The sequence below is a fragment of the Fusarium vanettenii genome (assembly GCF_000151355.1).
Source record: "Fusarium vanettenii 77-13-4 chromosome 10 genomic scaffold NECHAsca_14_chr10_3_0, whole genome shotgun sequence".
In the NCBI taxonomy this organism is placed as follows: Eukaryota; Fungi; Ascomycota; class Sordariomycetes; order Hypocreales; family Nectriaceae; genus Fusarium; species Fusarium vanettenii.
Window position 1 is genome coordinate 377,028 of NW_003315871.1, and position 14,147 is coordinate 391,174.

The 14,147-nt window shown below is 49.9% G+C and overlaps 5 protein-coding genes across 5 annotated transcripts; 3 read left to right on the forward strand and 2 right to left on the reverse strand.

Moving 5' to 3' along the window:
* Positions 1-20: 20 nt before the first annotated feature.
* NECHADRAFT_85900 (uncharacterized protein) lies at positions 21-2,248 on the reverse strand (the record flags this gene model as incomplete). The annotated part of the gene is made up of 6 exons (XM_003047720.1): positions 21-423; positions 508-536; positions 583-1,058; positions 1,154-1,833; positions 1,889-2,200; positions 2,238-2,248. 6 exons carry the CDS (start codon positions 2,246-2,248, stop codon positions 21-23), a joined length of 1,911 nt encoding a protein of 636 aa, XP_003047766.1.
* Positions 2,249-2,714: 466 nt separating this feature from the next.
* NECHADRAFT_50957 (uncharacterized protein) lies at positions 2,715-4,277 on the forward strand (the record flags this gene model as incomplete). The annotated part of the gene is made up of 1 exon (XM_003047543.1): positions 2,715-4,277. The coding sequence occupies one exon, from the start codon at positions 2,715-2,717 to the stop codon at positions 4,275-4,277; it is 1,563 nt and encodes a 520-aa protein (XP_003047589.1).
* A 384-nt stretch (positions 4,278-4,661) lies between these two features.
* Positions 4,662-5,234, reverse strand: NECHADRAFT_64184 (uncharacterized protein). Its single transcript, XM_003047721.1, has 2 exons — positions 5,188-5,234; positions 4,662-5,137 (listed from the first exon to the last, which is right to left on the reverse strand). Exon 2 carries the CDS (start codon positions 5,121-5,123, stop codon positions 4,722-4,724), a length of 402 nt encoding a protein of 133 aa, XP_003047767.1. The 5' UTR covers positions 5,124-5,137; positions 5,188-5,234; the 3' UTR covers positions 4,662-4,721.
* A 692-nt stretch (positions 5,235-5,926) lies between these two features.
* On the forward strand, positions 5,927-7,628 carry NECHADRAFT_72458 (uncharacterized protein; the record flags this gene model as incomplete). Its single annotated transcript, XM_003047544.1, has 5 exons — positions 5,927-6,054; positions 6,101-6,302; positions 6,358-6,918; positions 6,971-7,237; positions 7,293-7,628. The coding sequence occupies exons 1-5, from the start codon at positions 5,933-5,935 to the stop codon at positions 7,626-7,628; spliced, it is 1,488 nt and encodes a 495-aa protein (XP_003047590.1). The 5' UTR covers positions 5,927-5,932.
* A 2,741-nt stretch (positions 7,629-10,369) lies between these two features.
* On the forward strand, positions 10,370-11,913 carry NECHADRAFT_101902 (uncharacterized protein). The gene has a single exon (XM_003047545.1). It carries the CDS (start codon positions 10,456-10,458, stop codon positions 11,809-11,811), a length of 1,356 nt encoding a protein of 451 aa, XP_003047591.1. The 5' UTR covers positions 10,370-10,455; the 3' UTR covers positions 11,812-11,913.
* The last annotated feature ends 2,234 nt before the right edge of the window (positions 11,914-14,147 follow it).

Here is a 14,147-nt window from a genome sequence, read left to right on the forward strand (position 1 = left end):
AGTAGATACATAGTTTATTACTACTCTGATCCCATGTAATGAGGCACATTTGCATCTGTGTATGCATTAAGCTGCAGGTCGAAAGGATCCATGGGAAAGACCATGTCATGTTCCCCAAAGACCACATCCGCAGAGTTGGTCAAGTCATAGTTCATCAGATTATAATCCAGAGGCTGACCCGAGCCACCTTGATTGGATGTAAACATGTCCTGGTTATCGCCTGGCATAGAAAAAGGCCAGCTTCCTTGGGTTAATGGGTCAATGGGCGTTGCTGATTGCATATCTTCTGCAGCTGGCGGCTCGTCTGGGTTGGACTCTGGGGGATTCACAGCTGGATCGAGCTCCTCTTCGTCGTCTGGGGCATAAGCGTGTTTGGACCTCCGGTGAAGCTTCTCCTGAAGTCGAAGATTGCCTGTTGGCGGACTGTGAAACAGGTCAGTAGAGGGGCGAATCACGGAGGTTTCTTGGACTTGCGGTGATTCTGCAGACCCTGATCTTGCGCCTAACCTTGGGATAAGCTTCTCGATGTCGGATATCTGAATCATTAGTAAGTTGCCTGCAATATTTGGAGTGATGACTTACACAGGAAGCAATCCAGTCAACGCCCGTTTGGATCCGTGACACAATAAATAAAGCATCTGTCAACTTCTCTTTCACGACCGGTAGCGAGTCATCTCCATGAGCCGGAAGCAAAGAAGCGAGGTGATCAATGATCTTGACGGATTGATAAGTCACCACTGCCAACGTGGGCGTCTCAAGGCGACTGCTCGTCTCGAGATGGCGAATCTTGGACCACAAGTCGCAAGAGCCTAATGCACTCTGCAGGCATCGGCGCTGGCAGTAGTCGATGTATTCTCTGGGTGTCTGCGCCGCAGCTTCTGGGGAAACGCATTCTCTTATGCCGGGGATCAGAAAACGGTGCAGGTCGCAGCGACAGCTGAAGAGGAGGGTGTGTAGCATTGCGTAGGCGCGTGCCTCATCGGAATGGCACATGAGCATGAGTCTGTTATCATTGAGCTGCAGCTCTTCTGGTAGCGACTCTTCAAAAGACGCAAGCTCTAGGTCAAGCGATCGTAGCTGGCCTCGGCTGTGGTAGGGGCTAGAGCCATCCAGAATCACCCGTCTGGTGTATCTTGGACCTGTTAGCACATACGCTGACGAGGTTTGTGTGGAACATGCCTCAAAACTCTATCACGAATATCGTACAGTCGCATCAAGCAGGCCAGAGAATTGAGGCCAGTGTCGGTTTCGCCTTTACTTCGTAGAAACGAAGATCGAGATTGAAGGCCGAGCTGGAAATTGTGATAACTGCTCGGAAGTCGAATATGCATCCTCTGTGTTGGACAGACAGTCAAATCTTCTATACCACCAGAAAAGACTTTATCAGTGGCATAAATAGACCACATTAATCGACGTAGACATTCTTGTTTCACGGGATCCATAGCTGGGCGCTCATAATTAAGCCGTTTGGTGAATGCCACCCTGGCTGCGATTGAGATGAGCACCCACACATCCCCGGTGAAACGCAGTGAGGAGAGGAACTTGACAGCGAGCATCAACGCCTGAAGCTTAGGTATGGACATGTCGCCCAAGTGCCCGGCCAGTTTGCCCTGGACTTGTTTCATCCAGGAGTATGCCATTGAATGGTAAGCTGGCGTGTGTCTGAGCCCTGCTGCGCAAATCGCTTTGAGTAGAGTCATGTCCAGCTTTCCTTGACTCCATTCGGCAATTGTGGTTGCCCTATGAAGAAAGATACAGTCGGCAATGTCGGATTTGTCAAAGTAGGTATCCAAGTATTGTCGGACAGCGTCCCTATCCTCGGCTTCAAAGAGGCTTGACGAGTGTCAGTGGTGTTCACCAACTTCACCATCACATAGCCAATACGCACCGAAGTGAATCATCGCCTGTAACACTAGACATGCCAGCCGGAGTCAATTGACTTGGTACCGACCCATGATCAGTCGGTGGAGGACTGACAGGCGAAGCGATAGCCTCTACCACACCTTCCAACTGAGGAATGCCTCCATCACCAAACACACACGCCTGCGCATGAGACCGGCATCGGTCGCAGGGATGAGTCCCGGAACACTTGACCTTTGCGCTCCGACAAGAGGCGCAAGCCCGGAGAATACGACGTCTCTTGATCCCGGCCTGCGTCAAGTCTTGACCTCGGCCGTTACCCAACGACTCGGTTGTCTCGCTTGAGAGGTAGCTGCAAGCCAAGTCTAGACGCTCACACCGCACACATCCCGAAGTTCGACGGTCACACTTCACCTGGTTGATCGTCAGCGGGGAAACAGGCACTAGAATGCGGAGGTGTCAAACCAACCTTTCTCGCTCGACACTGTCTACACGCGGGCTGCTTAGCCGGCAATGAAGACCCAGGAGAACGGCTCAACGAGTCTGGGCGGTTCATCTCAGGCGAGGGCGAGATCCGAGCGAGTTCCAGGATGTAAGGGGATGGATCTAGCGGGGGCGGATCTTGTTATGAAACTTTGGCTGAATGCGGAGCACGCAAGTCTGGGGTCAGATGGCGTATAGCGAGATCCGACTAGACCCCGAGGGCGAGATCCGAGTGCGTTCGGGTGAAGCCGACAAATCAGAGGCGGTTCCGTAAACAAGTTCTTTGTGCTGTGGACAGCTTCCGAGATTAATATGAGCCTCATTGTTTGCTCTCATCATCTTCATTGACTTTCTAGACGACTCAAGACACGATGCCTGGCTCGCACAGCATTCCCCCAAAACCCTTGCCTCTGCAGGTCACCTCTAAGAATGGAGGCGACAAGCCAAACTACATCATCTTCATGCCCGACCAGCTGAGATATGACTCCCTTGGTTGTACGACGGGTCCTGACTCTGGCATCAAAACGCCAAACATTGACGCCTTTGCTGCCCGAGGAAGTCTCTTTACCAACTGCTTCACACAAGCCTCGGTATGCTCGCAGTCACGATGCAGCATGTTCACGGGGACGTATCCGCACGTCAGCGGCCATCGCAGCCTTGAGAACCTCATCAAGCCCTGGGAGCCCAACATTTTCCGGAGTCTTAAGGAGTCGGGTTATCACGTTGCATGTCTTGCTCCGCGAGGCGATACCTTTGCGCCCACGGTCACAGAGCTCAGCGTCACGGAATATGGCTTCCTGGAGACACCAGAGTATGTGCCCAAGTTCGGAGGAGGCGAGCGCGAGATTGATGAGAGTATTTGGGGGAGACTGTTTTATCGAGGTCTAAGAGACGCGGATAAGGCTATGGATTACGATGAGGCTGTCGTGAGGTCAGCTTTGACTTGGTTAGACTGTCCTCCGACCGACAAGCCTTGGGTTCTTTTCATGCCACTCATCTTCCCTCATTGCCCTTTTCAAGTCGAGGAGCCCTTCTTTTATATGTACGACCGAGAGAAGATTACTAGCATTGAAGCCACACCGGACAAGAAGACGGGCTATGAACCACGGTACATGAAGTCCATCAGAGAACGATACGGTACACACCGTGCAACTGATGAGATCTGGAAAGAGATCAAGGCTACCTACTACGGCATGATCTCACGGCTTGATGACCAGTTTGGCCGCGTGATGAAGCGCGTGGATGAGTTGGGAATTTGGAAGGATACTGTCACCATGTTCTTTACTGATCATGGAGAATATCTCGGTGACCATGGTCTCATCGAAAAGTGGCCTTCTGGTCTATCAGAGACTCTGGTCCATGAGCCGCTCATTGTAGGAGGTGCAGGATTGCCAGAGGGACAGAAGATCAACGCCATGACAGAAATGGTTGATCTTGTCCCAACCATGTTGGAGATTTCGGGGATTGGCGAGTCGTTCTCCCACAACGGATTATCCTGGATTCCTCTGCTTTGTGGTGATGCCACAACACACAAGCAATATGCCTTTTCTGAAGGTGGTTTCCTTACATCAGAAGAACCTATACTCGAGCAGGCGCCCTACCCATACGACTTAAAAGCCGGTCTCCAACATGAAGATACAACCCTGGTTGGCAAAGCCATTTCCTTGAGAGACGAGACCTGGACGTTTGTGTACAGGCTATACGAGCCGTCAGAGCTCTATCACCGACAGAACGATCCCCACGAGCTACACAACCTGGCTGAAGATCTAGATCACAAGGAGTTGGCAGACAAGTTCGAAAAGGCTACTCTAAAGTGGTTGTTGCAAGGGGCTGACGTGATGCCTTGGACGGCGGATCCGAGGTTTCCGGAGGTGAAGCTGAAGAGTCCGCGAGAGCAGATGCAAGAGCGGCTGAAGCAGGTTCGGAGCGACTGATGGCATGTGAAGCTGGAAATTGGCCTGGATATAAGTCCGCTTTTACGCTGGTAGAAGTTTTTGGAGGATCTTATATGTTATTGGGTGTATAGAAACTTTGGCCACTTAGCTAGACCTTGGTAGATCTCTGTAGCGCTTTAACATGGATGTTGTGCCCTACCATCGACTTTCTTTTATGCTGAGGATGGAAATGACTGAGGTTCCTGGGCTTAGTCTCATAGGAAGAAGTAAAACCGCGATTATAGGTGAGATATATTTTAGCTCTCGTCTATCCGTCAGAAGATTTACTTTCTAACGGACTATAGTGGCCAAGCCCGGCTCATCAAGTTTGAGATGTGTAGCATCCGAACGGACAAGTGTGCAAAGGTTTCTGGGAAAGGATATGATTCCAATGTGTTAATTTGATAAAAGCTGACTGTACAAACTGCCTCGATCTTGCAATGTCTAAGAAATGTATGCCTCAACCTCAATCTCGACAATCATACCCGGAATACCCAACTCAGTAACACCAACACAAGTCCACGTCGGCTGATGATCAGGCATCCACTTGCGAAACTCCTCCACCATAAGATCAAACGATCCAGAAAGAGAAATATGGAAGCTCTTAACAGAGTAAACGTCTGCCCAGCCCTTTGCACCGGCGTCCTTGAGGTTCTTTTCGACGTTTTTAAAGGCAAGGTCAATTTGTCCTTTCAGGTCATCTTTGTCGATGTTGCCCTCTGCGTCCCAGCCGCCTTGGCCGGAGCACTTGATGATGTTGCCGACGCGGACTGCTTGGGAGTAGGAGTAGAGCTTGTTGTTGGTCTTGCCGACGCCTTCGTAGTTGAAGTAGTTGAGGGTTGACATGATGGCTGGGAGGTCTGCTCGAGTTTTAGTGGTGTAGCTGGTCAAACACAGCGATGAAACTCACAGTTGAACTGCGGTGAAATTATTTGGAATCTTTTTTGAGCAAGAAATCCGAGAACAGAATGAGATGAGACTGCTAGTCAACAGTCTTGCCGTTTTATCTATCCCAGAGCAACACCTGATCTCCCCCCAATATCTTGGCATCAGCATCAACAAAGCCTATCACTGGACTGTAAATTCTGCCAAGGACTGCCATTGCAGAGTGATTATCGTTGTGTCACGGATGGCCATGAAACATTCCTGATCGAGACTCGGGTGTGCCAGATTGATCCCCGAGGATGGCCATGATATCTACCCCTTGCTTTGACCCCGCCATGCCGAGAAATAAGCTCCCTCGCATAATCGACAATTTGGGACAGTTTATCCGAAGGGGGTAGTAAGTAACGTCATGTCAATGTGGCCATCTTTTTTCGCGTCTATTGAAAAGCACAAAAAAGTTGCCTATTTGCGTCTAGTTTCAAAGATAAAAGAAGACGGCCAACGCCAAGATTTGACCCCACCATGGGAGAGATAGTCCATCCTTGATTACCCCTCAGTATGGCCTCAAAAGTTTCCTATCTCGAACATGCATATGTACTACGCCGTCTTTGCGGGCAAAATAACTCGTGCCCGATGGGCGTGACTGCATTCATGTCTCGTGATCTATTCTCCGAGTCAGCTACTCATCACATTCCGATATAAATTGGACCCCGCAATCGATCTTGACTTTGGGTACTCTCAACTCTAGATACCCAATTCGCATCATCACCATGGCGTCAACTACTCAAATCACTCTGCCTAATGGCAAGAAGTATGACCAACCGACCGGTCTCTTTATCAACAACGAATATGTTGCTGCTTCTGGTGATGAGTTTGTGGTGACAAATCCAGTGTAAGCCCCTCAAATTCTTGCGTTGAATACGCGCTCACATGTGCAGAACGGAAGAAGAGGTCATCAAGCTCAAGGGAGCCTCCACTGAAGATGTCGACAAGGCCGTTTCAGCAGCCCGAAAGGCATTCGAGGGAGAATGGTCCGAGCTTGCTGCCGTGGATCGAGGCGCCTTTCTCTACAAGATTGCTGATCTGATTGATCGCGACCGTGAGCTCATCGCCGCCATCGATGCCTTTGATAACGGCAAGGTGTGTATCTCCACATTTTGTGCAAACACGCCCAACTGACGCATCAGCATCACAGCCCTTCAGCGCGGCTCTCGCTGGCGACTTGGACGAGTCGTACAACGTGTTCCGCTACTATGCCGGTGCTGCCGACAAGATCAGTGGTCGCACCATCGAGACTTCTCCCGCCAAGCTAGCATACGTTCTCCAAGAGCCTCTCGGCGTGTGCGGACAGATCATCCCCTGGAACTTTCCCTTCATGATGCTTGCGTGGAAGATTGCCCCCGCCTTGGCCTGCGGCAACACTGTCGTTCTCAAGCCTGCCGAGCAGACACCCCTTTCTGCCCTGTACTTTGGAAAGTTGGTGATTGAGGCTGGTCTTCCCGCTGGTGTTGTCAACGTCCTGCCCGGTCTTGGACCTCAGACTGGCAAGGCTATTGCTGGTCACATGGGTATCGATAAGGTGGCCTTTACTGGCAGCACAAACACCGGCCGCGCCATCATGAAGGACGCTGCGAACAACCTCAAGAACATCACCTTGGAGTGTGGAGGCAAGAGCCCCTCGATTGTTTTTGCGGATGCAGAGCTTGACCAGGCTGTCAAGTGGTGCCATTTTGGAATCATGGACAACAAGGGCGAGGTAAGGCTGAACTACATTAGGTTCTTGAGTATTACGTTGACACGTGGAATAGGTCTGCACTTCGACATCAAGAATTTACGTCCACGAGGATATCTACGACGAATTCCTTACCAAGTTTGTCGAGGTCACCAAGGAAAACGACAAGATCGGAGGCCCATTCGAGGATGCCACCGTTCAGGGACCCCAGGTTTCCAAGGCTCAGTACGACAAGGTTGTTTCGTATATTGAGGAGGGTAGAAAGTCCGGAGCCAGGCTTCTCTATGGAGGAAGCAAGTACGGCGACAAGGGTTACTTCTTGAAGCCCACTGTCTTTGCGGATGTAGGTGATCACCTCGTGCATAACCACAATGCCATACTGACAGTAATGATAATAGGTCAGCGAGGACATGAAGATCATGAACGAAGAGATTTTCGGTCCCGTCGTGTCCATCGCCAAATTCTCCACCGAAGAAGAGGTAATTGCCAAGGCCAACGATACCTCCTACGGCCTTGCCGCCGCTCTCTTCACAGAAAAGGTATCTCGAGCACACAAGGTAGCCCGAAAGCTGCAGGCCGGCATGGTCTGGATCAACTCTTCTGGTGATTCACACTTTGGTATTCCTTTTGGTGGATACAAGTCTTCGGGTATCGGACGAGAGTTGGGTCAGTACGCTTTGGATGCGTATACTCAGTCCAAGGCTGTTCACGTGAACCTCGGCTTTGAGCTTTAGGGGGGGGGATATGAAATGTGTAAAACTTTGGCAAGGAGACGTGTAGATATAAGCATACTGATTTATTGCCTTGAACGACGTCATTGTCTTGAGAATTGTGAGGGTTGGCGCCCTGCCAACCGGCCAGTAACCAGATGACCTTGAAGATGCGAGAGGGTTCAGATCAGTGCCAATACCTTGGTAGATGACCCAACGCATGTGTCACGAACGTTTACAAAATCTGGAGCCTGTATGGACTGTAGGCTGTGGTGTCCAGGCACCGGATTTCCAATGCCAGCATGCGTCAAGAACCGTGGTCTAGCTCGTGTGGTGAATGGCTTCGTTGAGGAAGGCGTCACCAAGTTTACAAAAGAAGTCCGCAAGACATGGTGTTTCAGAAAGGATGGGTGATTTCACATTCAGAGCGAACATTCCAGGTAAAATAATGGCTAGTCGCTCTTGATTTCCGCTCTTGATGACATGATATCAGATTCCTCGGCCAGAACTCAGAAATTTGCCGACGCCCTGAAGGATCCAAGCAAAGCCGGACCCTTTCGAAAGCATTCGGCTGCATCATCACTGTTCTTCATCTAGGGATTACTCTGCAAGGGAGATGAACTGACGCCATACTCCCTTGATGTCTTGACAGCCCCCTGAACCCGTGACCCCCTGGACCCGTGACTCCCACAACGAGGAGTTTGGAAGGAACTACCTTGACAACCACCACCGGCACCATGTCCCCCCACCTGCCTCAACACGCACAAAGGTATATAAAGAGAAATAATTTCAAGAGGTACTAAGAGCCCCAGTGATGAAAACATGCGTCTGAGCTTATTGCGATAAGGACGCAAAACTAAGGATTCCGCTCTGAGGGGAGAAGCGGTCGGGTGGGAGGCCGTCTTTTTTGCAGGTTTTATACACGGGAACTGGTGACTGAAAACGTGTCCTGTACCAGAATCTTGTTTTTCTTTCACATGTCATGGATATTTTTCTTTTCTTTTCTGTTGTGTGAATTGCTTGAAGGTTGGTGGCTGCATGTGTTAAGTTGCTAACGGAGGTACCTGGGCCTCAAGTCTCTCCCAGCAAAAAAGGTACTTCCTCCCGGACACGCAGCACCCAGTCTGGCTCAACTGGTAAGAGTTAGGGAAGGCAGGTAGCTACCACTTGAGCAGGTATTCATGAGAACCCAAATGGGAACGACGTGAACATCCAGGCTACATTGGGTTCGAGGCTCCAGATCATGGGAAATTTTAGTCGTCGGCGCCGAAAGCAGACAGACTTTGCGATTCCAGTCATACAAATATCATCACGTTCAACGGCGGAACCGTGACGCACATGTCGCTCCGATTTCTTGCTCACTGGAGGCTGGCCACTATAGCTGGCGCTGCACGTGGCACAGCTCCTGGTCTACAAGCGATTGAAAGAATACTCGGCGATGGCAAAAATGTACTCAAACCTATCCCCCATCAATGAAATCTTTCTAAAGAACTGTGCTAGTTTTCCAGGTTGGGTAGTAAAGGGTGCAAAGTCCGTTGTCTACTCCTCTATTTCGAGGCTCTCGGCGAGAGGGTGCGTTGGGTTTTCGTGACTGAGACAAGCTTTGATTGAATCATGTTCTGGTAATAAAAGTTTCGGCGTAATTTGCAGGGTCAGCTTGCAGTCATAAAGTCTATGCTCGAAAGACGAAGGGAATCTTTCCTGTTGGAAGAGAGAGAGCTTAGTAGTGACACCATGTCACAATACGGCCGATTGGGACCAACAGGCCCTGATGGCCGAGTGAAGCCCGAGACCTATTAGCTCCACACCTCCAGAGGGATAGAAAAGTAACCTTTTTTTTCTTCATATTGCGCCGTCAGTTCTCTGCTGGCCTCGTCTCTGCGTTGGGCCAGTCCTTGACGATGAATGATGAAAACGGGCGGACTGGCCGATTGGGTAATATTCTGAGTCACTCATTCCCACAATGTCCAGGTTGGGGGACTGTGGTATACGATAGTTGTTTCTCCGATGGAAAAGAGAAAAGAACGAATAATCTTGTTTGCTTCTAGTTTTTTCTGTCCGCTGGACTTGGACATCTTGCTGAGACCCCAAGCTTCTGGACTGTTTTAGAAACAATGGTATCATGTAAACATCCCAATCCTCCTGCCAGTAAAGTGTAGCGAAACCCCGGTAATCAGATTCTCGAGAATAGATCCAACCAAGTCGAAGTGAACGACGGCGTCGAGGATGGCTCATCCTGATTGGCTGCCCAAGTTGCTAATTGGAGATACGACAGTTTGTTATCGCGTGTGGTTTATCGTGTAACGAGAGATAAAGTTGATTGAAAAAATACGCAGAATTTAAATCTTGCTCTGCTTCGTGGTCACTCTTGAATTTCCATCGTACGGCTTCGAGAATAGCCATTCCGCAAGCATCCATCTCGGTCTTCAACATGTCCGAGAACAGCAAAGAAACTGGCAGGAAAACCCGACCATCTCTTATCTGTTACCTAAGATAAACAGCCGGATAAACCAACTGACATGACCGACCTGCCAAGCTCGGGTTTTGTTGCCCCATGCCCGTATTCGGCCCCGTAAGCAAAAAAGCCGGCTTTTACCGTCCCGGACCTCCGGCAGAGATAACGGACATGCAAAGGCCGATATCAGATTGACGTGATACGAGACACGGAGAGACGCGTATCTACAGTGCCGAGTTGGTATGTTATAAATGAGACCGCCCGACCATCTCCATTGATAGATACTTCCAGATACAATCATACAATCACAGTTGAAGTACCAAGAGCCAGGCCGAATTTACAACTTCATCTACCCTTATCTTGTATCATCCCAACACCGCCACACAATCGCCTGCCATGACTGCGAAAGACACCGCGACACCGGATGCCATCCGGGCCCTGTTCTCTTCTGCTCTTTCCCACATGTACCAACGCGAAGTCCCTCAGTACGGCACATTACTGAAGCTTGTGTCTGACATCAACCGTCAAAAAGATGTCGACATTCAACACCGTATCGAGGTTGAACGACATGGCGCAATTCGCCTCGGAACACCTGAAGAGCTAGCAACGATGCGTCGGTTATTCTCTGTAATGGGAATGCATCCCGTCGGCTACTATGATCTTACCGTCGCCAGCCTCCCAGTCCATGCCACATGCTTCCGACCTCTTACAAAAGAAGCGCTCGCCTACAACCCTTTTCGAGTCTTCACATCTCTACTTCGCCTAGAGCTTATCCAAGATGAGTCTCTGCGTCAGCAAGCCACTGAGATCCTGAGCAAACGCAACATTTTCACTCCCCGATGCATCGAGTTGATTGAAATGTTTGAAGCTGAAGGCGCCTTGTCGGAGGCTGCTGCTCGAGAGTTCATCAAGGAGGCGCTCGAGACCTTTCGCTGGCACAAGACATCCACCGTGGACATGAAGACCTACAAAGCTCTTCGATCAACACACCCGCTCATCGCAGACGTCGTTTGCTTCAAAGGACCTCACATCAACCATCTGACACCACGCGTTCTCGACATTGAGACTGCCCAAATCGAGATGAAGCGATACGGCCTAGACGCAAAAGAAGCCATTGAGGGGCCTCCCCCGAGAACCTGCCCCATCTTGCTTAGACAGACCAGTTTCCTCGCTCTTGACGAAGCAATTGCTTTTTCGGAGGGTGCAGAGACTGGTGGAAGTCACAAGGCGCGGTTCGGAGAGATTGAGCAGCGAGGTGTTGCATTGACGCCAAAGGGTCGACGTCTTTATGACGACCTGATCAACGAGTGGCGGCAAAAATCTTTCGATGTATCGCCTGAAACAAGGGAAGAGATTCTGGCAAAGGTCTTTGCGAGATTCCCTGACGACACGAAGAGCTTGAGGGATCAAGACCTCGCATACTTCACCTACAAGCTCACAGACTCTGTATCAAAAGTGTCCAGCACGGATATGGACGAGCTGATTGACTCTGGAGCTGTTCAGCTTGAACCCATCACGTACGAAGACTTCCTACCCGTCAGCGCGGCTGGTATCTTCCACTCAAACCTGGGTGATGACGGTGGTATGGATCACGTCGCCGCAGCCGATCAAGCGACTTTTGAGAAGGGGCTTGGATGTAAAGTCAACAAGGAGTTTGAGTTGTACAGGAAAATGCAGGAGGCTTCGATTGAGGAATGCTTTGCGAATCTGCAATGGGAGGTGCAGGGTATCTGTCATGTAACTAAACACTGAGCGAAGCGATCCTTTCTTGCACGGAATTAATCATTTTCCTACTATTTTTAACAACACGAGCGAACAAGCTGTAGAATTGACATCCTGATGCAAATGCTCCTTACTTATCTATCTCGCCTTTATCTCGACGCTGTGATAAGATATAATAGAGGTGGAAGCTTAAAAACATGTTATCTGATAAGGGTGCAAGGTCAGCCCCTTCATGGTGCCACCAGCAATATCTGGGGTCAGTAAGGATGCCAATAAGATGGCAAACAACGTAGGTGGTTTTAGGCGCCGGGAAGAAGTGGACAATGCCGGTGGCTCTCATCTTTTTCACCGATCTTGCTTATTGCTTCTGTCCCGTGAGCTATCCGCGTGCATGCTTGACAACTTGACAAGATAAAGGGCGTAGTAGCTGCATATCGGTACCCGAGGTGCGTTCCGCATAAAATTCGTTTCTCGGGAATAGATCAGCGATTTCGGCCAAGTAATGCCGCCAAAAATCTTGGTTATACCTAAAGGCTCGCTGGTTTATTGACGGCTGGTAAAACATGTTGACGATTATAATGACAAATACGAGTCCTAGGAACGAATAAACGAATATTTTGACATTTTTTTCTTTGTACATGATTAATAGGCGTGGCCTGTTGACCGACTATCGCGACTCTTATCATCGGTGAAGCTATTTCCGAGTGGCGGGACTACAATGGCGGATCGGAAATGTCATGTCCGAAGTGTGGTGGGGCGAACTTCAACACGATGTTGAGGCGTTGATAACCTCTGGACATAATTTAAGAAGGAGACAATAAGTGTGATAATCCTATAATCTAATTATTACAGAAAATTTTGATCACCGGCATGGTTTGAACAGCAGGCACAGGGTCCAACTTTGGAGCACCTTGGTTTAACAAACCACAACAACGAGCGGGTTAGTCTACGATAATACGATGTAAGACCCAGGGAGAAGTAAAATGAAGAATTACAAGACTCAAAAGAATAAGACTTGGCTAGTAGACTTGTTAAGGAAGGATATCCCGAGCCCCTAGTCCTTGACAAGGGATGATATAGAAGCCGACCCTAGTCCAAGCTCCCGAAGTTATCTCGGGTTCCCTCGGGTAAGGAACCCGAGTCCCACCACGATTGAAAGCCCCGTGTCCCCGCGACCTCCAACTCCTTTTGAGATGGACATTTCAGTAACTATGGAGTCGGCATTCGCATCACCGGAATCTCAAAAGAGACCAACTCAACGAAGAGCATCTCCAAAGGACGACAGCTGTCGTACTTGTAGAAGATGCCGCCAGAAGAAGGTTGGGCTGTCAGACATGTCCTACGTCATCAACTAACTGAGTTTCTAGGTCAAATGTGACGGGCAACGTCCAAAGTGCGGTGCATGTTGCAAAAAAGGGGATGAATGCGTCTATCTACAAGATGCTAGGCGCACGGCTATTCGCATCAGAAAGGAAGATGTTAGGGCTCTTCAGCGACAGGTCGAGGAGCTCAAAGAGCAGATGCGACAGAAGGATCTCCAGGCCCCATCTCATGACCTTGATTCTCCGAACCGTGCGACCTCCTCCCAAAGACAGTCCCTTTCCATGCAGCAATATCCGATAGACAATGTTGGTTCATCAAGAAGTTTTACACCTGTCAATTCAAGCCATCCACCCACCAGCGTGCGCTCTCTCTTATCTGAATATACACCACCGAGTTCACATCGAGGACCTCCCAGCCAGTCTCCCGTCCTCACTTCTTCAGCAGCGACCGCAGTGCTGGCATCTCTGGACAGAGGCGCTGAACCCATCGCCGAGAACCCGTTGCTATCACCCGAACCCACGCAAGGGAGCGAAGAAAACGATGGCGATGGCTTCCAGTTGTATGGTGCCACCAGCTTGCTACACGATCAGTCCTCAAGAACGCTCTTGGCCGATAGGCAGAGAGAGGGAAGCCAAGAGCGTACGACATCAAAAGATGCCGTCAGAGATCGACTCGTTTCATACGCTGCCCTCAGAAGGCAGGAAGAAGTGGCTCTGCACTCGTCTCCAAGCATCACATCCAAGATCGACTTTGACGGGGTACCCATGGACACAGCCCTACACCTGTTAGACTTGCACTGGAACCGTCAACATATGTCGTATCTCCTCACATACCGACCTGCCATAATGGATAGCCTGATCCATAATGGACCATACGTCAATAAACTCCTGCTGAACGCCATCTACTTTCAGAGCAGTTTATATAGCGACCGAACTTCTCTCCTACGCCAAGACCCCCAAGACCCACAGACAATGGGAATGGCCTTTTACGAACGATTCAAGTCTCTCCTAGTCGAACACATCGACAAACCTACGATACCAACC

Bases quoted from the DNA above. Each gene is read 5' to 3' on its own strand.
- NECHADRAFT_64184 (XM_003047721.1), bottom strand. From the start codon at position 5,123: ATGTCAACCCTCAACTACTTCAACTACGAAGGCGTCGGCAAGACCAAC.
- NECHADRAFT_101902 (XM_003047545.1), top strand. From the start codon at position 10,456: ATGACTGCGAAAGACACCGCGACACCGGATGCCATCCGGGCCCTGTTC.